Source organism: Diorhabda carinulata, chromosome X (genome assembly GCF_026250575.1).
Source record: "Diorhabda carinulata isolate Delta chromosome X, icDioCari1.1, whole genome shotgun sequence".
Lineage (NCBI taxonomy): Eukaryota > Metazoa > Arthropoda > Insecta > Coleoptera > Chrysomelidae > Diorhabda > Diorhabda carinulata.
This window is the reverse complement of record NC_079472.1, coordinates 33213765-33238279: the sequence shown is the minus strand read 5'-3', so window position 1 is coordinate 33238279 and position 24515 is coordinate 33213765. Positions and strand designations below refer to the sequence as shown.

Sequence of the window (24515 nt, the reverse complement as noted above, 5' to 3'; positions counted from 1 at the left end):
TTAAATTTCTAGAGCTTCATTTAAAATTTACACTCAAGCGATAGTAGAGCCTCCCTAATGTAAAGAATTTGATGGACACTTTCTGTAGCACAGAATGGTTCTCTTTACCTCTACCCTCCTTAATAATAGACTTGATTGACTGTGTATTTTTTTATAGACAAATAAATGCTACGCTATAATATTTATGTAAACTATAGTTCATTAATGGTGTCATCTTTGAATTCTTATATTAATATGATGGATTTTGTTCATTATTTATTGGATAGTGATGACGATATTCATCTTGTAGAATTCCTTCAATACAAAAAAGGGCTTGTGTTGTAAGGGACAGAGTGGATAATTTTGAGAAATGGGATGAGCATGATTTTCATGCTAGATTCGATAATTTCTTTTATTTTCTATTATATTATTCTACTTGTTAGCGAGTCTCAACAATAAATTTCTCTTTATAAAGTAACAATGCGCCTCGCGCTGGTATTTTCCATTTCATTAAAACCAATTTCGTCCACAAGAAACTGGTAAAAGTTAAGAAAGCTTATACAGACCGGAAACCAAATTTATTTCACAAAACAATATTTAGATTCAGATGCCAATCCTCAAATTACTGTTCTATGGGCTATCTTCCAGTTAACTGGCTTATCTGGCAGCTGGAAGTATACACTATTTAACCAACAGGTAAAAGTTATCCTGTTGTCGAAAAAACCAATTATCAATAATAACTGATAGTTGAGACTTATCTTACAGATAAATTGTATTTGATAAACCGGACCTTAATGTCTTACTTTATTAAAAGCCGGTAGTAAAATCATTCTTGCGCACGTGCGAACCTGTCAGATATGTCACAAATAAAGTAGATTTTATTAGAATTTCCGTTCCGATAATTACCTATTTTCTTTCTGTTATACATATTTTGTTCATATTCAAATTACATTCTAACATCACTGATATTTACTTATAGAAACAGATGAAGCACTAATTAGAGATTTACTACTCCTTAATATCATTAAATAACACATTACCAAACAGAATTATTTAGAATTTATAGGTGAGGAAATTCAAAAAGATCCATAGCATTAAAACTTTATTTCCTGTGGTTGCTCGTGATTCTAAACTGGATTTTCTAACTACAATAGAATTTGTACTTTACAGAATCAGTTCTGGAGGTATCCACCAAACTAGTTTTTTAACACATAGGACAAATATTTATGTGATTGCGTACGAACTATCGTCTTCGAGGAATCCTTTTGTTTAAAAACATATTAACTTGTGCCTTTTAACAAAATCCTATCTAGAACCTATAAGCAAATATCTGTCTTGCTTTAACGTGTATGAATAGTTGCCTATAGTCATTTTTAACTTCGTTGTAATGTATCAAGAAAATAGATAACTACAGGTGTAACACAAATCCAACTGAAAATGCATCAACATTTCTTCTGTTGCGGTGCAAGTCGTAAGCAGAATCACAAAAAATATATGAGAAGTTAGAGTTGTCATGTTGATGTCATGATTAATTAGTAAGCACGGTCTTACATATGTAAGTTACTAATCTTAGATCTTTAGATAAACGTAATTGAATTATCTATGAAAATATAGTCATACTTATTGACATGTTATTAGATGTCATTTGAAAAAGAAAACCCAAGAAATTCAAAAAATTATTTGTTCAAGCCAATATTTCAAATTCCTTGTCTTAACAGATGTAAATCTTTAAGATAGTGGAACATAAAGTAATTGATATCGGTCCTAAATTCTAATAGTTGCTAATATTCTAAGAACAGGTAAGATATACAACCCCAATATTATTATTATAGTAAGAAATCTAAAGGTGGAAATTGGATGATATAAACCTTTAAATTATTTGTAATGCTTATGTGTAGTTGAGATATAAACGCCTATATACAAAATTAAATTGCGATATTATGACGGCATTTCACAGTTTATAACTGTTCTTGTATCTATAACAGATTTTTGATTTCTATGATTTACGACAAAATAAAACGAAAGTGAATAATAAATTTTTTCGATATTTTATTTCGTTTTTGAGATATCGATACTTGAAGTCACAACCAAACGTTAGTTCGAGATTCCTTTTATAGAACAGATGGCGCTTTATACTTCGTTCAGAATAAAAATTTTATCACTTTAAATTTAACACGACTCTTGTAATTTAACAATTTAACAAACAAAACTTTCTTTATTTTTACGTAATTTACCCTAATATTCCAATAATATATTAAAAAGAACAGATTGCTCAAGCAAAATGGGCAGTTATATATATGACTTACATATGAATCATTTGAAGATTCCATCGATAATTAAATGTAAAAATATCTTGGTTTGTTCAAAGGATAAGTCTCAGTGAGGTTAGGTTAGGTTTTTTCAACTTCAAGTATCGATATATCAAAAACGAAAGAGATATCGAAACATTTTATTCTTCATTTTCGACTTATTGTGGGTCGATTCACAAAATGGCACAGCCAAACCATGGCGCTACGGAAATCGTAGTCGTGCCCTTTTTTATGTGTGCGCCAAGTTGCCTAAGCTGATAATTTATTGGTTAATACGAGGAAAATCATTAATAAGCTGTATTATTGATCGATTAAAATGTAAAGCAACAAATTATATCATCATTGTGAAGTAGATCTTCTATTAAATTGTCTACAAGAAAAATTTACGTGATATCTTACGCTTTTTGATTGTTATTGCATGTATGTTGAATTGCCTATATTAAATGATGATTTATGTGTGTTTAGCTGTTTGTGACATTTTATATTGATTTTCGTTATTTGCAATTAAAATATGTTTATAGAAAAACATTAAAGGTGCTAAACGTTTAAATATATTAAAATATTTTTAAGTACTGAACCCTCTTTGTAATTTTATTTTAAGATAAAAAGATGTTTTTAAATTGTTTCTGAATTAACAATCGATCTAAACATTTATCTCATTCTAATTAAAAACTAAAATAAGCATATAATTTTCAATATAGAGCTGGTATAGTACGATAACTTAAGCATTTTAATAGCTTTTTTTTATTATAACAAATCTATTTTTAAAAATTTTTTTTCGTTGCTTTGTCGCAAAGAAAAACTCCAAGTTCTTCTAACAGATGGCCTTTGGTATATCCTTAGATAACGTATTAAACAGATCAGTTGATTTTTTTAGCATTCTGTGATATGATGGAATCGGGTGATTATAAAAGGAGACATCGAAAAGATGAAAAAGATTACAGAAGGGATAGGAATAAGAAGCGACATCACAGGCATAAAGACAGGGAAGGAAAAGTTGATAATTCTCCATATAATGAAAAAGGAGCAATAAATGATGATGATTATCATCATCGGAAAAAGAATAGGGTCGAAAATAGTCGTCATAAACACAAAGGTAACAGGTATTTATATACTATGTCAAAAAAGTATTATTAATGAAACACAATTTTACATGATTATTTTAAATTAATGGATTAGAGTAAAATTAATCACAGATCGTTGCCACAACACAAATCATAAGAAACCGTTAAAAGCATATATGTAATACTTTTATATGGACAGTTTCTATAAGTGGAAGTTGTTCCGACTAAAGAAGACAGAATAATAACGATTTCTCTATCCTCCGAGATTCCAGCTCGGTTCTGCGCATTCTCAAGCATGCGCAGTATAGATAAAGTATCTCGAACGAGAGAGAAAATGAATATTGTCGGCACCGTAACGTACAGATGTTTTTCCCCATATCAACTGATCAACTGTCAATATATGAGTATTGCATATATGGTTTGTCCATGTTTAGTATTTTCAGCTCAAATTGATTAAACGTATTTGGTTGTTAATAATTTCTTTTGCAAAATGAATTATCTTCTCAAGAGTCAATGGACTAGGGAATGAACGTGTGTAAAAAATTTAGTTTTGCATTAATTGGTTTTGAATTTTCCTCTTTTTTTATTTTCGACTTAAAAATTGAAGAGATAACATGTAATATTAAACGTAAACGTAAACTTCTAATCTTAGAATTACTTAAGTGAATGATAAAATTATTATACACCGTTTTTTCCTATGCAATACTTTACAAAATGGAATTTTTTAAAGCTAGAATTCCATAATTTTTTATTGTTTTGGAACAAGGCGATTGGTTCCCAGACTATTAGTCCAAGATCCCAGGGCGATCAAACAAGAAGGTTTTTGTAATGGATGAAACCTTAGGTTCTCAGTAGTGTCTCATGTACTTAAAATACCTGTGTGTTGTTTATGGAGCTTGCCGAGTGACACCTGGGCAGGTACCAGGTGGGAAAGGTAACTAAAAACCAGAGTTATTTGACGTAAATTTTAATGGCTGATATTTTTATATATTTTGTAGAATATTATTCTGAACTAGTATCATGAAGTCTCAGACACTTTTCATGGACCAGAACTTTTGTCAGACGCTTTAAAGCTCCACAAAAAATAAATGATTTTTATTTATTTTTTAATCTCTGACTTTTATGTATGTTATTAAAGTAACTACTACAAAGTTATATTTCATCAGTCAGACAAATTTAAATGACCAAACATCCCCTAAATACAAATATTATTCAACCGGGAGTGCGAGCGCGAGAGCACTATGAATGCATTTAAGTCAATCTGCTCAGTGTTGCCACAATTTAAAAGCTGAATGTAAAAATTGAGCTAGAAAATGTACTAGATTGTACCAACTTCAAACAAATTTAATAAAATTATAGAAAGATGTATAAACATAAGTTTAAATTAATTTTTTCTTTCCAAAAATGTTATAGACTGTGTCAATTATTATTTTAAGGATGAAAAATTTATATAAAGTTTACCGATAAAATTAGCAATGCAATACAAAAATCTCACGATCTAAATATAAATCAACTTGGCTCTGTTTTCTAATTATTGTTACAATCTAGTACAATTTCTAGTTTATTTTATTAAACGAAAATATAAAATAATTTTATATTTGCGAACGCAGGGAAACTGTGTTAGAAAAAAGGAAAAATATACTAGCGTATAAAATACACTAAAATGTACTAAAATTGTACAATTGTACTAGCTCTGGCAACACTGAATCTGCTCCACTCTACTGTATGTGCCTATTGCGCGCGACTTAGAGTATACAGTGCAGTTTGGGTCTGTAAGAGCACATGTTTTTGTTGTTTATATCGAGTAATTTGTTACTGATATTAAATTATTTGTGATAGAGAAAACCATGAAATAAGATAAATTGACATGTATATTTTACAAACAATCTCATGGCAAATTAATATTATTTACAAATGAAACTTTTAAAAAATGTAAACAAGTTTTAAAACAGCGAGTAATCCATAACCTAAAATTTAAATATTTAAAATTACCAGAGGATTTGTATAACAATGGTTATCATCGAGAGTGCTATAAAAATTTCACTGCTTTACCAAAAAAATATTATTCTGACACTCCTGAATATCCAAAAAGTGCTAAAAATATTTATCGAGTGATTCTGAGAAAACACCATTAGCATCGACGTCAAGGCTTCCAAGTAACCTTAGTATTAATAATGATTCATGTGTACAATCTACCTCAAATCAAACAAATAATTCTACAGCTTTTGATTCATATGTAGTATCAAACTCAAGTCCAACTAATACTATGTCTGAACCTAATGTAATACCTGAGCCAAGTATTGAACCTAGTGTTGAATCTGAATCAGTTCAGCCGGTGTCACAGATTTCCGAGGAACCTTGTGCGACTTTTGAGTGTGATAGTAATTCCTTCACTCATAATAATTTATTTGAACGTGATATGACAACTGACAAAGCCCAGACATGTATATATTGTGACCAAAAGACAAAAAGACATAAATTTATTGGAGGAAATAAAAGTAAAAGAAAAAACAATTTTAGGTGTGTTCGAGTAATTAAATTATCTTAAATGGTAAATATAAAACGTCAAAGCATATTAAGCTTGGAATGGCTTTAAAAAGCTCGACAAGTAGCCGTAATATAATCGACATCATCCACAGATATGGCTGTTATTAATCATAATTATGTTTTTTTTCTTAAAATTATTCTAACTAGTATCTTTTTTACAATAAAATAGAAATAATGTCTTATAAAACAAAAAAACTCCTAATCTATTCATTATTTCAAATACATGCAATAAATAAATTTACTTCAATATTTATTAATTATTAATTTAACATTAAAGATCACTTTACTGAAGTAAAAATTCGAAAATTTTGGATTGAAAGCAGTAAGTATTTTTTATACATTTGAATTTTTTACTTTGAGACGCATGCGCATAGTGCTCTCGCGCTCGCACTCCCGGTTGAATAATATTTGTATTTAGGGGATGTTTGGTCATTTAAATTTGTCTGACTGATGAAATACAACTTTGTAGTAGTTACTTTAATAACATACATAAAAGTCAGAGATTAAAAAATAAATAAAGTTCTTTTATTTTTTGTGGAGCTTTAAAGCGTCTGACAAAAGTTGTGGTCCATGAAAAGTGTCTGAGACTTCATGATACTAGTTCAAATTAATATTCTACAATATATATATATATATATATATATATATATATATATATATATATATATATATATATATATATATATATATATATCAGCCATTAAAATTTACGTCAAATAACTCTGGTTTTTAGATACCTTTCCCACCTTGTACCTGCCCAGGTGTCACTCGGCAAACTCAATAAACACACAGGTATTTTACGTACATGAGACACTACTGAGAACCTAAGGTTTCATCCATTACAAAAATCCTCTTGTCTGATCGCCCTGGGTTCTTACTCTATATTGAATTTTTCTACATTATGATTGACTGGTGAGTTTTTATATTAAAGTTATTCTTTATTAACGTAAAGTTATTTCAAAATCAAAGTTTTAAACCCTTATACTATACAACCATTATGACAAAACGTTTTTATTATATCTTGTGGAAAAATAAAACATTCTAAAAAAAATTGCACTTTTTTATAAAAGATACTTCAAGAAATCTACGAACTGTCTACTACAAGAAGTGATACGCCTATGAATTAAGAATGCTTCTTCATTTTATTACTCTCTCATACATAAAAATAGGGTAAACTGTCCTTCAATTAAAAATAGATAAAGTTTACATTGTGTACAGGTTTTTTCTTTAATTTCTAATGGAATTTTTTAACTGTGGACTGTAAATCACAATAAAATAAAGCACCTAGTAACAAAATTAACGAAGTTTTTGATACATTCACATCGAGCACCGTCTCCCTTGCTGTCTTTTTTCCTCTTATTCAGCAGAGGACGCAAATCGTCTAAACAAAACGCATAATTTAAGTTTAAAAGAAACTGAACAAATTTTTTCTGTTTTTGTTTATAACACTCGTAATGTTTTATAATATTATTTTCTAATGAATTCGCAGATAATGATCAAATACACCCGAATGAGAAAAAGGATTACAAACTTCGTAAAGAATCCAGAGAAAATTCTTCGGTTGATCAAAGATATTTAGAGAAATCAAACAAAAGCAATAAAACGGATTATGTTCGATCGATAAACAATATTTATTACACGTCTCGAGGACAATCGTCTTTGCGTAAATATAAAACATTTCATTTAGGTCAAACGGGACACGCCTCGCGTTCAACCGACATCGGAGAACAAAAAGAACTAACATCAAAACGGAGAACACGAAGTGAAAAAAAATCTAAGGAAAATAAAGTATCACAAATATGGTATTGCCAAATAGATACGACAGTTCCGTTTAAACAATACGAAAGAAGCGAAGAACGCCCCGAAACTGTCCCAAAGAAGAATGACAAAACAACTCGCATCAAACGACGTCCTAAATCTTCTCCAGTGAAAAAAGTGGATAGTGAATTTTATTTGTGTCCGTCTTTCTCAGAATTAAGAAAATCGCATCATCTAAGAAAAGAAGAAAAACACGAAAATGTGCTAGCCATAAGCAAGCAAGACATAAGTAAGAAGATAGAAGAAGAATATACTAAAAAGATAGAGAATAACTTAAAAACGTATCTGAGTAAAATTGAAAGAATGATTGATAAAAAACTTAATGATTATTTGCAAATAAAGAACACTAAACTAAGAGAAGCCATAGATGATAATATGAAATTTATAGAAAGAGAAAGGAATAAGAATCAAAACGAAAGCAATGATGTAGAAAAACGATCCAAAATAGGAAAAATAAGTAACAAATATATTCTTCCTTGTGAGGAAATTAGCGAACGGAGACGTTGCCATTCATTAACCAAAGCACATCGAATATCTGGATTAAAAGTTACCGGGAAATCACATCAACCTGTTCCCGACATTATTCCCATTGAGGAAAGACACGACTACATCAGGTTCGTTATTCTAGATGTTAATAAAAAAAAATAAAACGTCGAATTCATTTTAGACATCAAGACGAACTTCGAACAATCAAGAAAGAATCTCGCCATCGTGCCAAAGAAAAACGTATGGATAGGAGCCCTATGTATCACGAGAAAAAAGATAAACATTACGATTATAGTGAACTTAATTTCGAAAAGGGTTATCTAAGAGGAGATATCCGGACGAACGAAGATAAAGTCAAGAGAATTAAAAAAAGTAAAGTCAAAACGCAAAATTTTGAAATGCTCGATCACTCTACAGGAATAGGTTTGACGACGCCATCCATAGACAAACACTTAAATGAAAATGGAGTAAGTGTAAATTCTTTTAACACATTTTAATTGTAATTAATAATCAGGAGCTATTCAAAAAGTAAGGTGCGCAGACTTAGCACGAGGGAACGTGAGTGCGAAAGTATGGACAATGTGCTTGTGTCTGTTTCAATTTATCGGGCGCGAAGATGAAAATGAAGTGAATACGAGAGTGTGGATGGCTAGCACTCCTGTCGTTTCCGTCACTAAGACTGCCAAGTGTCGAAAACCAATAGGAGGCACCTCGCGAGAGTGTGGATAGGGCATAACACCACTGTCTACACGTTCAGTACCTAGGATTTGTGCTAGGTGTGCAAGAATTATTCCTATCGAATAAATGAAACAAAAATTGATCAAAAATTATCAACCAACTCAACAGGATTGGTTGAAAATTTGTCAATGACATCATTTTCAATTTTTGCTCGGTTTTATTTTGAAAACGCTTTCTTCTCTTATGGTACTACTTAACCAAGTTTTTATTCTCCGCACAGTACTCACACGTCGTTTTTCTGTCGTCGTATTGATTATTATTTTCAATCAATTTTTCTAAAGATGGGTAATGACCTAAGCATACGTGCGCCCACGAATGGTTTGCGCACAGAAACGTTAATAAAAAATGAAATGCACAAACACACTCCTTCGTGTTCGAAACTCGAATGTATATTTGTTGGTACAAATTTCTTGTCAGTATGTTACCTTAAAAACGAGTGCATATACAGAATAAGCAACGATACCAAAATTATATTTTCCTTTTGCTTTTTCTGTTATGAAAGATTCCAAAAGTCTTTTTTAAATTATAGGCTACACCAAGTCTCAACTTTTTTGTTTTTGTTGGTACCTAGCATCCCATTATTTGGTATGCTTTACGCAATCATAGGCGCATAACTGTCTACTAGAACAAACACATGAGCCCTTAGTGTACGTTCACATTGGCGACGCTCGAGCGATGCCGCTTTTGCGATGTCATCGAGCGCGTTGTCCTTTTCAAATCGGTTGAGCGTCATTTTAATTATTTTCTAGCTTTCGAATCAAAAGGACGTAATGAATTTGGTATCCAAACGATTAATACTTATAGAAAGTTCACTAGTGCGAAGGCTAATTTTAAAGAAAAGCAAAAAAATACAAGGCGTTCATGAACTTAATTGAAATAGACTTGCTTGCTAACCATTTTCCTTTCTTTGTAGGAACGGTGCCTATCATTCCAAAGGGCTGGCCTGGTTTGAATTTCCGATATTAATAACTCACGATCAATTATCTCATTTTGCAACGTCATTTTATTAAAACTAGAACTTATAGATTGGTCGTACTTCGACTCCATACTGAATAAAAATATAAACATGAGCGCACCACAAAGGCGACGTCGTTCAAAAAACGAACAAGATCGAAGCTCTAGCGGCGCGACGCGTTGCATCGAGCGACGTTGAGCGGTGGTCTTTTGCAATGTGAACACATTCATTTAAAGTCTATAGCCAGAAAGATTTTTTAATACCGCTGGTACGGCTTCGCTCGACGCAACCGCTTGAGCGTTGCCAAAGTGAATGCACACTTAGGCCCCTTTCACACCAAACGAATTCGAATCAATCTAGATCACTCCGAATCAAGTTGAATCTGATTCGTCATTTCCACTCTTTCACACCAGCTGAATCAACCTGAATCTATAAAAATCCTTTCATCTTCTTTTTGTTTTCCTTCCTTTAGTTACTTTTGAGCTATTAATTCTTAATTAATACCTTAATTCTTCGCCAATTTTCCTCCACACAGAAGAAATGAGATTTCTGTTTCTTTAATTTTTATCACTGGCGTCATAAATCGCAGTATTTTCTTTATCTTTTAAAATTAATAATTCCACATCCATCTCGTACGGTTATTGATTCCATACTGACCGGACGAGGAATCTGACAGGTTGAATCAAGTGCGACCTCGAATCAAACCAGATTCGTCCGGTCTGAAGGCGGGAAAAAGTCCCTTCATATTTAAACGGAGCGCTCGAAGCCGAATCTTGGTCAATCAGATTCAACTTGATTCGGAGTGATTCTGATTGATTCGGATTCGTTTGGTGTGAAAGGGCCCTTAGATGTTTCAAGCGAAGCCGACGAGCCACGGATAGTTGTTATTCTTTGAAGGTGGATTGCTAAAAAATAATAGTTGCCGTACTTTCGCCATGGCAATCATCGAAGTGTGGAATGTGGTCGCTTTTATGGCATTTTCTACCTGTACATCATTAAGTAATGAAGTGTAATACCCTTCTGGTTTATATTGTTTTACCTTTTTTAAGTGAGTCGATGAACACAATCTCATGGTTATACCAAAAACATGGTCGCCAACACTTTTCCGGTTGATAAAATCTTCTTTTGCCTTTTTCGGAGCAGGTGCGCTCTTTAATATTGTCTTGATTGTTTTTCCGTTTCATAGATGTAGTGGTTTCGACTACAGTTATGAACCGATGTAAAATACCGACTTTCTCACTAAAACCGCATCAATGAGATCAGGGAAATATTTATTTGAATGAAAACGTGGCACCTAATGCGCGGATAGATACCTTTCTATCTCTTTAATCTTAATCCGACAGTCACTCAGTATCACATGAAGTTTTCGATGATATTACTGGTTGTTGCTGTTTTTGGCTGTTCCAAACCCACGATTGAATTCAGATGCCCGAAATTTTACGGTTGTAAATGATGGTGTACAGTCTCCGTATACTTCTCTTTATATACATTGCTTGGTCTTTTTCGAACAAATGACAGTTCGATAATCAATTTTTTACGACGACGAATTTTAGAACGACTCAGGTTGCGCTCGTACTACGAGAACATCTGATCAACGTCCAACCGCTTTTATTTCCCTGTAATCTGGTTTTCTAGCCAAATTGTGTGCTCGAAAAACCGATACAAAGTATTATTATTGTCTTGTACTGTTAGTCCGAGAAAAGCTTAGATTTTCATGAAAATTAAAAACTCTGAAATCCGCTAATTTTTCCTCTTTTTTTTATTCTTAAATTTATGTAAGATTGGTCATTCCTTCTTGGTCTCCAAGGCTAGAGGAATATCGAAAAACTGGTTAATGTACCCGTACGATTCGAACTTTCTGTTCACTATCCATGTTCTATCATACAATGTAATTTTTTCCACTTTGTTTCCTTATGAACTGCAAGAATGTGTTCCACACACAGATAGTTGAGTTTTCTGATTTTTATTAGTTTTATTTTTTATAATTACTCATGATTTTAACAATTCACTGGTAAACCTGTTCTGATAGTTACCGAAATATCGTTGAAGAGTTTATCAGTTGTTGCCTAATCCAAATCCAACAATTAAAAACCTTATTTGATTCGTACTGCCATTGACTGTTTCTGAACTCTATAGAAACACATTTTTGCGTATTTATTTATTTAATAACTATTGCGAATTTCCGTTTTTATCGTACAGAGACTTACAAACAAATGCATGAAACAAGAAATTATTTCACCATATGAACCAGACCATTCGTGGATGGTAGTGTCCGAAGATCATAGGATGGAGAAAAGAAACGCCAAACTTCAACGTAATACAAATCCACCGAAACAAAGTCCTAATCGAGACCCATCCACTTCGATTGTGTATTTCAAACCCACATTTTCCAAGAAAAATATTCCAAGTTTTTCTGTTTATGAAAAAGATTCGAGCAATTCTGATTTTTTTACTAGACGAACGAATGATAATAAAGCGGAAGAACATTTTCTTTCCCATCAGAGGTATTTATATTATTTTTTTACTTGTTTTTTCAATCTAAATCGATTTACGATGTATAACTATGCGCTGGATGCAGTGAGGTGGAAAGTACAACTTTTGCATATCGATTAATAATTTCACCTCTCGTAAAAGCATCGATAGCATTTTCATCGATTCAGGGTTCTATTGGATTAGTCTTCTTTTATACGTTCGAGCCATGTCGTATAGATAGTCCTAATCTGTAAGAAGAAAATACTACATTAGGGAAACATCATATTTCATCGATATATCCCCATCTTCCCTTACTCATACTATTTTGGTACTAAATGGTTAGTTTCAGGTTAGGATTTGACTCAAGATTTTAGAATGTATGAAATTGAATGGTTCAAAAGTAATATGGCATTGAAAAAACTTCTTTGTGATGAAATTGCAAATATTTGGCATAAAAATATGTATACAACACAAAATATTCAGTCAAATGGACCTCCACCTATTGGAAACTTTCTTTACTAAACCTTGCTACTAATGTTGCCGTTCACTGCTAGGTTATATGGGTGATTCCGTTCTAACTGTGATATTCAATGTCCTGTATTGTTTTTTTGTACTAGTCATTAATTAATAATCAATTAATAAAAATTTTGTGTTAATTGAATAATTCTTAAGATATTTAAACATTATTTTTATACAATATAACTTGCCACTTAAAGAAAACTTATACTACATCACTTGAATGTCAGTACCGTGTCATGTCCATTCCTAGACTTTACCGATAAATTATTAATTTTTTTTGTCGTAACAAATGATTTAAACTAATTACCTTATAAATTCTAATGTTTATGATCAAACTGAGGAAAATTGATGCACTTGTTGTTTAATATCTTAAGTTACCATGTCAGTACCGTGTCATGTCCATTCCTAGAATTTACCGATAAATTATTAATTTTTTTTGTCGTAACAAATGATTTAAACTAATTACCTTATAAATTCTAATGTTTATGATCAAACTGAGGAAAATTGATGCACTTGTTGTTTAATATCTTAAGTTACCATGTCAGTACCGTGTCATGTCCATTCCTAGAATTTACCGATAAATTATTAATTTTTTTTGTCGTAACAAATGATTTAAACTAATTACCTTATAAATTCTAATGTTTATGATCAAACTGAGGAAAATTGATGCACTTGTTGTTTAATATCTTAAGTTACCATGTCAGTACCGTGGATAAATGAGTCAGTACCGTGGAACTCAAAATCCGACATTTGTGTCTTGCTCGTGATACTTTGAAGTTGTAGTAAATTCCTCTTAGAGTTTTATTTTTACAGTAAAATAGATGAATAATATGCATAAAAAAGTTAGAAAAGTTAAATTTTAAAATCTTGAAATTTTGAATACAAAAAATCACAGTTAGAACGGAATCACCCATATCACCATTTTACCCCGATTGTGTTCTACTCTCCCCTAGCAAGTGCTTGTCCTATTAAGATTGTACGTTACATGGTATTAAATAAATAAAACAACAACAAAAGTATACATTATATATAATATTTATTAATGCATCTAAATGTTCTTGATTTTAGGACTCTTCTGTTTTAAAATTAGTTTTTTTAATAATTTTTGGAAGAAAGATAAAATTTGACGTTTCGACTTTTATTTAAGTCTTTTTGACATTGACAATTGACAATCATGAACAATCAAGTAATCAATCAAATCATTTGTAGTTTTATTAGAATTTACAAAATATACCTATAAATTTTAATTAAACTATTTAACTCTTTTTTATTATTTATAGCTTTTTCGTTTTTATGAATGTGAACCATTTCTGAAAATTATCTTTTTCGTGTATTAGATTCCGATCCAAGAATTTACGAATCTTTATAATAGAATTTATGTTTTTTTTGATATTTCATAGTTCGTTAACGCAGTTTTATTTTTTTTTTTATTAAAAACGAAAAAGCTAAAAATGATAAAAAAGATCTATTTGAATGAAATTTATAGCTCTAGTTTGTAAATTCTGATAAAACTACAAGTGATTTGATTGATTAAGTACTGTTACATATTTGAGATGTAAGTACTAAGGAAAAATTGATTTTTCTTATTAGAACTTTTTCTATTTTGATGTTCATAATGTAGGTGATCTATTGATCATTATAAATACGCAAATTGTCAATGTCAATGTCAAAATCATATTTTGACAAAGACTTAAAGAAAAGTCGGAACGTCAAATTTAATCTTACAAAAATTATTAAAAAAACTAATTTTAAAACAGAAGAAACCTAAAATCAAGAACATTTAGATGCATTAATATATCAAAAGGTCTAAGAAATAAGAAATTTATAATATTTATTTATACCTTTTTACAGATTTTCACGTGAATTCGGTGACGTTTCACATAAAAAAAATAATTTCATAGTAGAAGGAATCGAACCAGCAAAACGATTGGTTCCTTCTTCGACGAAATCTTCTAAGAAGAAGCACCCCAGGAATCTAGAATGTAAGACTGTATCGGTAATAACGATTCCTTCACAAGATCAAGGGAAAAAGTATTTCTCTTTAGGCAATACAAAAGGAGATACAACAGAAAACTCGAATAAGATGAAACGTCTTAAACTCTATTATCAATACTCTTTGGATAGTAACAAATGTTCCGGTACTACTTTTTCTGAAGAAAAGAGCGTCGTCAGTGAGAGCGTCAAAATATTCTCAGATTATTCTGATCAGAACACAACAACTAGCAACTGTCAAAAAGACGCAGTTAACTGTTTTGAAAATCTACTCCAGTCTAACTTTGAAAATCACCTGAACGAAAGTGGTGATACGACAATGAAGCAACCTTTCATTCGACCAATTATAAATAATATACGAGGGAATTACAATAAAACTGATATACACGTTAAAAGCGAAGTACGCTTGCAATCAAAAACCGATACGCACGAGTCTAATATCGGAAAAGATGGACAAGCTCCAAATAAAGAAGAACAAGATAAAAAAACGGGAAAATTGCAAGAAGGAACGGCTATATTTAACGTTGAAATATTAAAATCTGCGTTACAAGCGCACAAAGATATCGATGGATGCGAAAGTCCCAACAACCAGATTTTAAAATGCATAGAAAATATGTACTATCTGTTTGTATCGACACTTCCCCAACATTATCTAATAGGTGAAAATACTGATGATCAAAAAGAAACCAAAAACGATTCGCTCGATAAACAGATTAAAGGTGAAAATGTAGGTGATCAAAAGGTATCCAAAAACGATTCGCTTGATAAACAGATTAAAGATGAAAATACAAGTGATCGAAAGGAATCCAAAAACAATTCGATCGATAAACATAATATAGTTGAGAAAGAAGACGTTCTTGAGCAGAGCAAGAAGGCCACGCCACCTGAACAAGATGGAGGACCGGAAATGAGAAATGTGGACACATCTTACCATGAATTTGCAGGTCAGGACTATTTATGACACTAGTTTACAGTATATCTGTTGCCGAAGAATTTTTAGCTGTTGCTGACTACATATGATATGCTTTTATAAAAAAAATCAAGATTTTTATCGGCTCTAGTTTCGTAGTTTTACCTCTATTGGTACAAAAAAGAAAAACTATAAAACGTGTATCTATTGAGAGAGACTTTACAAAAACAAATGTATCATTGAATTCTAAAAAACTTCGTTTCAAAGCCCTTCTCTGATGTGTAGACTTTGGAAAATGATTTATTAGAGAGACTCCTTGTCTCAGTTCTTCACCCCAACTGCTGCAATATATTTCATTACTTGTTGTTTGGGTCGACCTCTTGGCCGTTCTATGGCTGGCTTCCATTCTGTTATCTTTCATATCAGAGACTTCGGTTATTCGTATATGTCCAAACCATTTAAGACTTTGGATCTTTATATCACCCTCTTTCACATCGTTCTTGATCTTGTGGTTTATTAATCTTGTTACCTTTTAACCAAAATTTGCGGTCCACTGAATTCTGCTGCCCTGGACTATAGCCCATTCAGCCCATAGTAAACCCAGCCCAGTTGTTTAGCAAGATAACCTAGTATTAGTACAGGTAGCAGCGTTCACTGGTATTATGTGCGCAATAAATAGGGAAGGAAAACAAAGAGAAGGACTACAATATTATAAAAAAAATGAAACCCTTTTTTCATAAGCTAGACGCTGGAATGCAAACATAGAATTGGCCTAGCGCGAGCCTGGTGCGAGCTTGAACGCGAGCGCAGGCGTTTTTAATCATAAATTACATTTCGTAATCTGTTTAATTTTTGTTTAACCTTAAGTTTTTGATATGATTCCGTAGTTTCCGTCAGGGCCGGATTGAGCTAGGGGCAAAGGGGGGGCTATAGCCCCGGGCCCCAGGTCCAAGAGGCATTTGGAAATCATTCTGTATTTTGTGAAGTGTTGATACCACAAATCTAACGTATTGATATTATTTAATTTTTCCGGATTCCCGAATTCCTTAAGGGGGGCCCGTCATTATTTTAGCCCCGGGCCTTATAAATCTTAATGTGGCCCTGGTTCTCGTCATATGTTCCAAATTTAAAAGCACTTTTTTTCCTACTTTTTTATAATCTTCCAAGAGCACTTTTCTACAACACATTTTCCGCATATATAGCAAAAATTATCTGGATTGTTCAAACCACGTTTTTATAAACTACTCATGACTAAAAAAAAAAGTAACTCGAGCTGTTAAAAAAATATTGAGGGTAGATTGGACAAAAACAAATCATAAAAAAACGTTTCTTTTACACAACATTCGCGACAACAGACTAAATTTGTAAATTAGTGTCATAGGAAATCGATATAAATGATTTTTTCTAATAACGTTATTATGAAGAACATTTTTCGTTCATCTGATATGGAAAATGTGAAATTTATTTTCAACTTCTATTGTTTACTAATGGTCGAAGAGTTTCAAGTAAAAAATTTCGTTACTTTTTATCGATTAACATATTTATTCTCATAAAGTTATAAAAATTTCTCTTTTTATAATTTAATTCAAGCAGTCGAATAGATTGTAAACCTTGTATTACGTTTACCAATACTTAACTCAACGTCATCCTCGAGATCAATCAAATTTCTTTTTCATACTTTCCTATTAGCCAATCAGATCTAGAATTCCGAGGGGCATATGCTACCATCTAGCAAGTACAAATGATAACAAATAAGATGAACATATGAGATCAGGAAAGCGAGGAATGCTGCTCTGGTAAAGTCCTCGATGTAAGTCAGGCGTTTGATACTACGGCACTAGGTCTACTTCAAAAAATCGGAAAATTCCTTCCCTTAAATCATTCTTAAGTCCTATCTGGAAGATCGCTACTTCATGCATGGTTAAGTACCAAGACCAATATATTCAATAATACATTCAATCAACCCAAATGTTCTCCAAGGTAGTGTTTTGATTTTGTCTTCTATATGTTATATACACAGCCGATTTGCCCACCTCAGATGATATACTGCAACATATGTCGATGATTCTGCTTTAGTAGCTTCATACCGAGATCCAACATGAATTTGAAGAAGTCAAGTTAACGAGTCTAAATTCTTGCACGCGATCTTCACATATCTTAAAATCCACTTGGATATTTTCTAGAACGGAAGACTTAGATTAGATAATACTTAAACATATTTGGTCATATGGAATCCAGCTAAGATGTTCAACTATCAAATATAAATGACAGATTTCAATGGAAAGCTCTGAGGATGACAACAAATCCTTCATGGTTGTAGTGCCATATTGTATTTTGATGCCGCTATAATTTCATTGATAAGCGTAAAGTTCGCAGATTGGAGAGATATAGAAGGAAAGCAAGAGTCACTTTCCAATGTATTATACACCGGCGAGCATAAAATTGAGGTCACCTTAAAATTTTCTTGTTCTTTGAAATTTTACGTTATCAGATAGTATTCGCAAACTGTACATCATTGCATATGCTTTTGAAAGCTGAATTCAACATATTGTTATTAGGGAAGATAAGGAACGAACAAAATAAAAAAACTTGACACTAATAACGTGTATTCCCTCCTCTTGCATCGATGACTGCTTGAAGACATACTTTGAATTAAGTTGCGGATCACATTCTCGTCGATCTTATCCCATTCCCCGCAACAACAATCTTCTCAGCTCCTGGGTAGTTCTTGGTGCTGGTGTGTGTCTGCGGATCAGTCGTCCCAACTCGTCCCAGACATGTTCTATGGCATTCATGACTGTGCTGCGGGATGACCAGTCAAACCACCTAATTTCTACCTCATTCAGATACTCCTTGACAATTCTGGCTGTATGTGGTCTCACATTATCTTGCATAAAAATGCCACGTTCCCCCATAGTCACCATGAAAGGCATAACATGGACTTCTAGCAACTCCGTAATATACCTGTGAGAGGTTAGGGAGCCATTTTCAATGAAGACCAACTCTGTACGAGCTTGTGCAGTGATTCCCGCTCAAACTATAACTGACACACCACCAAATGGAAACAGTATATCTTTCCCCAGGTCTTCTCCACACTCGTCGACCTCCATCTGACCCAGTGAGACAAAAACGCGACTCATCTGAGAACAATACCCAGCTCCAGTCATCATTATTCCAACGAACGTGATCTCTGGCAAATGTCAATCTTGCAGTCCGATGATGGCGTTGCAACGGGAGACCTGTAGCCATTCTTCTGAATGACAGTCCAGCAGCATGAAGTCTTCTTCTAACGGTCCATTCACTAACGTTGATATTTCTCACTTCTTCCAACTGATTTCGCAGTGAAACCGCAGTACCTGTCCTATTCCGCAAACTTGTGGACACAAAAAAGGTTATCTCGTTGAGTGGTAACTCTTTTTCGCCCAGACCCTGGTCTTATAGTGATCAGGCCAGTCTCCAGAAAGCGTTGGTACACCCTTTGCACACCACAAAGACTAGCACCAACAATTCTTGCAGTTTCACGTTGCCCTCGACTAACTTGTAACAGCGCAACAATTCTTTCCACAACAATCGGTTCTAAAGGAATTATGGGTCTGTTAAATCACTACACTTTGCAATCGTTATGTTTTACACAAAGAATCAACTAATCCTTATCAATATTGACGCTAAAATTATTTGCAATTTCTGAATTATTCGCAATATCTGAAGTGACCTCAATTTTTTGCTCGACAGTGTATATATTATTTTACATTTTATTAATAATGTTCCAGTCTGTACGATGAAGGCTTAGTTTTTAACAAATTACAATTATTTTTCGTCGGTGGTAGCCAAATTTCGTCGAGTAGTTTTCATTCTTTCTCTGAGAAGCCCCTTTTCTGTTCGGATGTAATGTACTTAATCAGATCTTGTTGCTCAAAAACTTTGATATAACGTCCTCATCTCTGCATCGCGATAAAAAAGCTAAGGATGCTAAAAGGAGGGCTTTTTTCTACAATATTCCAATTTTCGGTATATTTTATATGGATTTGAAGTCCTAAATAACTAGTGTCTTTGATGTTTATTTTAATCTTTGAGCTAACCAGTTTTGCTATAGTCATTTTCCTACCTTCACCTGCGATGTACTTATTTTTCCACTTACAACAGTTTGTAACTTAATTGTAAAACTGAACCTTTCAATATTCCTTTACCTGATGCTTGAGTTGATCCTTAAGGAACATTGCACCTAAGCAAACACTTTGCATAAATTCTTACTTCGGGGAAAATCGAATAGCTTAAAGGTACTAAATTAGTACTTCCAAACCTGTTTAAAACTTTAACTTGAGTATGAATGTTTTTGTAATCCGTTATACTTATTATTTTAGATGAACAAGTTTCCAAAGTCGATCAAATCACATCGTACCACGTGACCTGCGAGGAAGCTTCCTCTAAGTGTCAATTACCCGAGAAGGAACATATTGTAAAGACAACTGACCAGGTCACGTCATACCATGAACTGTTCGAACAGTTTAATAAAGAAATAAACACAAGCAAAGAACAATTAGTCGATCAAATGTCATCTTACCACGAAGTTGTAGATAAAGCAGCTGGAAAAGATTTTAAATCAATGGAAATAATGGCTGTATTGGACGCTGTGAATTACGCAATTAGTAAATCTGTTACTGCAATTACAAAAGATGTTGAAGATCTTGGTAAAAAGAAACAACTAGAATTAGAAGCTACTGAAGGAGAAATTATAAAAATATTCGATACTGAAAAGCATAGTGTAGATGTTCAAACCGTTGAGGAAGAAGATAAATTTACAAAAAGTAATATTAAAGAAAAATTTATACAAACTAGAGAGAAATGTCCGAAGATTATCTATGAAACTACAAGTACCAGTACAGAAAACATGAAAAAAACTCAGCGTTTGAAAAGAAAACAAAATTCAGATAAATTAACGAAATTGAAAAGTGATTGTAATAATATTAAAACCGTCCCCGCTTTAGAATTAGACAAAAATCAAATAGAATCAACGGGCAAAGAGAAATTAAAAGAAATCAACAAAAATAAATTAGTATCTAATACTGACACGATAGAAACTACTAAAACCCGCCAGAAGAATTCAATAAAAAATAAAAATATCGAAAAAACCTCATTGATCAGCAAAATACCGAAAAAAATTAAACAAAACAGTGCCCCGCCGAAACAATCATCTATTATCATACACTATCCTCTCAAAAAGTCTCAATCAGAAATAAGTTTGAGACAACTTAAAACCGATAGAGGAAGAGGCAGAATATCCAGTTTGATATGTCTCCACAGATATATGAACGACGTAAATTTCCCCGACAGCTCAATCTCGTGCATGGATAATTTTTATTTAGGTCGTTCCGTCAATAACGAACAACATGCGAACAGCAGATTATTTTTAACCAAAGATTACCGTCCTTCTAACATGAGTTCGTATCAAAGGAGGAAAATCTACGACGAAGGTATAAGAAATAAGATGAGGAAAAAAACTTTAACACAAGATAAAAAAGTTGGACAAGTTTTCGAAGTGCGGTATATTACAGTCGATAAAAATGAAAATAAAAATGAAATACTAAAAAAAATATCGGAAAACGCAATCGACGATAACGTTCATCAATCTTTTCATAATTTCGTCGAAGAAACTATGGATTTATTAAATAATAAAGACTCTTTAAACGTCTTTGATTTTATACAAGAAAATGTCAATTCGGATAAAATATTTAAAATAATAGCATTGTTCAAGAAAGTATTGTCGTCAGCTAAAGAAAAAACAAAATTAAAAAAATGTAGTTGCATCGATTTTATTAATTTTTTTAAAGAATTGAACGTTTATCTGAGAGAATCTACGATCAAATTGAATAATTCTGAAATTAGTACGTTGCCACGTAACTCAGACACTTACACTATAAGTAAAAAATCTGCCATAACCGAACAATCCAGTAATCCCACTATCAATTCTTCTTCTGATTTTTTATATAACGATGATGATGATGATGATGATGAAGTACACCTTAAAACACCTTTAAATCCAATATTAGGCTTCGCTTTTAGAAGTGACGCTACCTTTAAAAAAACAGAAGTTGGTAGTTTTGTAGACTCTCAAATTTCCGAAGAAAGCGGATATATTAGTTCCGGAAGATCAAAATATAATTTGTCGTTTTCTAATTTCTTTAAAAATCCGGTAATTTCACAACTGTTGAAACCGCAGGGAGAATATTTCTTCGAAGACGATTCCAAGTTAAATCAAAAGCAAAACAAATCTTCCCAGTTTATAAAATCCGATATACCAGCGTGTTCAGCGGAAGAAATACCCGTCAAAGTCGATTCAAGCACCACAACTAACGATGATTTACCGAAAGATACAACAACAAAGTCACAAAATGATCACGAAATTAGTATAAATGGATCTTATTCCGATATATCAGAAGAAGATTCACCTCCCCAGTTTCTTCTTATTAAAAATAGTTTGAGTACGTTAGGAGATAGAAAAAGTATCAGCGAAATAAATATTCGTCCAAAAAGTTCGGATGGTAATTATCCGAGACGAGTTAAGAGCGAAACGTTTTTGAAAAATAAAACGCATATTTTAAATACCGTCGAGTACGTAAACGAACGTGGAGAAGTAATATACTCGCAGTCCATGCAAATGTACACGGAAATCATTGAAAATAATTGTAAAGAAGACGTTTTGATTATGAAAAGATTGTTAGATTCGGGAGTTTATTTAACAGCTACTAATTTCAATACTGGTTGCATAACTCTTATTGTTGATACGTCACAACAAGAATCGAAACGAAATGAATACAACCATTACGACGTGAACAGTTGTAATAATTCTTTGGATGTTATGATGTTAACGACGCAAAAGTTTTTTGAAAATCTCCTACGTGTTTATGAGAGAGAATCCGTTATAGGCTCCTCGCTTTTTGACGATAAAGAATTCGTAGAGAACGAGTTGTATTCATCGGTGCACAATAATAAAATATATCCGTTACGGAATCGATTCGCAAAGCGAATGAGGATTTTCATTCGGAAGATTTTTTCAAATCGATCAAAAATAATGAACAGGGACGTTATTGCAGGTTACGAGGAAAAAGTAAGATTTATTTTCATAACTTATTAAATCAAATATTTTAGGTATTGCATTGTAAGATTAGATTTATAGAAATATAAAATTGAGGAAATATTTTAAAACGAGATCATCATTTTCTTTGTTGGCAACACCGTCATTGATCATACATAATAATACAGGGACGTAATCATTTTGAATGTATCAATGAAAGTCAAGTTTCAGCTTTATTTGCAGAGTTTAAATAATACTTCCTTTCACACAATGCAATATCGTCCCATAAATAAATGGTTTCAAATCTTCTTCAAGCAAATATTATCTATAATTCCTGGAAACGACATCATAAATAAAATTAATAATTATTTCAGGGATTGCCATTAGATGAATTCTATCAAATACATTTTCAAATACTTGCCGACTACGCTATCCAACATTTTTCTTCGCTAATAGAAACATTGCCTTTCAGTTTAGATAAAAATGTCGAACTACATATTTGCGGCTTTTTCACTCTTTTAAAACGAATCAAAAATGGGCAGTTTGTTTTTATAAAGGTAAGTTTCATCTCAAAAAATTGCACAGAAAATCACAGAATCTATTCTAGTGAGAGTATTATCAATTATAAGAGACAATTACATACATGGCGCAGTCAATAAGATGCGTCACTCTTCATTGGCTACACTAACAGATACATCGGAATTATTCGGTAAATCTCGGGCAAATTTGCGAGCTTGAATTAAAATTTGATAGAATCTACTCTTTATTATTTTACAAAAAAATGATTATTTTAATAGGTATATGAAATAAACAATAGTTTTGTGTTTTATTGTTTTCAATACAATACAATACAATCAATAGTTTTTAACAAATCACATAGGTTAGTTTGAGCTACCTTATAAATCGATGATATAAGGTTGGATTACGTATGTCTTAGATTATAAAAGACGTAAGCCTGTTGGAATGACCCGACGGAATTTAAATTCTGCTCCGATATGGGCCGAATGTTTCCGAGGTATTTGTAACTTTTAACGTCGTCGCTCACTCCATTGTTTTGTCTATGACACCTAGTAAATAAGTTTTTAGGTAGATGAAGAAATTAATATCGAAGATAATGTAAAAAATCAAACAAAAGAAGCTTTTCGTAACATATATTTATCTGCTTACGATGAAGCTCGCAAATACCATAGAAAATTGTCTAAAAACGATATGAATCTTATTGGAGCATTTGTTTGTAAATATAGAATTGGATTATTGTCTAGAATTGACTTAATTACGTCCTATTTGGGAAGGGGATTTTTCGAGAGTGAAAGTGAGCTAAAAGGTAATTTGTTTTTAATGCTATTAGACTTTTCACTATTAAATTTTTATGTGAAGTTTACAAACATATTAAATAATATCATGATTGGTGATTGGTTTCAGCTGCGGTTATCTATGTAATGAAGGTTCTTACTAGTATTATTGAACTAGAAGATTTCGAAAATTATTGTAAGAATAATGATTTGCCTGCTGAAAAATAAAATTTTTTCTCCTAAGTGTTGTTTAATATTATATATTTTTCATCAATTTGACGTATTGTAACTCCACAAATCTGAAAATGTATCGCGTGAAAATGCCTAATCAGTCTCGTAGTTGTCAAAATCACTAAATACCT

At 32.3% G+C, this 24515-nt stretch overlaps 1 protein-coding gene across 2 annotated transcripts; it reads left to right on the top strand.

Moving 5' to 3' along the window:
• Positions 1 to 1566: 1566 nt before the first annotated feature.
• On the top strand, positions 1567 to 24383 carry LOC130901474 (uncharacterized). 2 transcript variants are annotated; one of them, XR_009060291.1, is made up of 10 exons: positions 1567 to 1778; positions 3166 to 3384; positions 7389 to 8331; positions 8385 to 8670; positions 12096 to 12400; positions 14739 to 15823; positions 20151 to 22894; positions 23236 to 23418; positions 23952 to 24185; positions 24284 to 24383. XR_009060291.1 is itself a non-coding variant. In XM_057812896.1 (10 exons), the coding sequence occupies exons 2-10, from the start codon at positions 3177 to 3179 to the stop codon at positions 24379 to 24381; spliced, it is 6090 nt and encodes a 2029-aa protein (XP_057668879.1). In that variant the 5' UTR covers positions 1567 to 1778; positions 3166 to 3176; the 3' UTR covers positions 24382 to 24383. The 2 variants fall into 2 exon arrangements, 1 of the variants encoding a protein (XP_057668879.1); XM_057812896.1 differs by having other exon boundaries at positions 23948 to 24185.
• Positions 24384 to 24515: the final 132 nt, after the last annotated feature.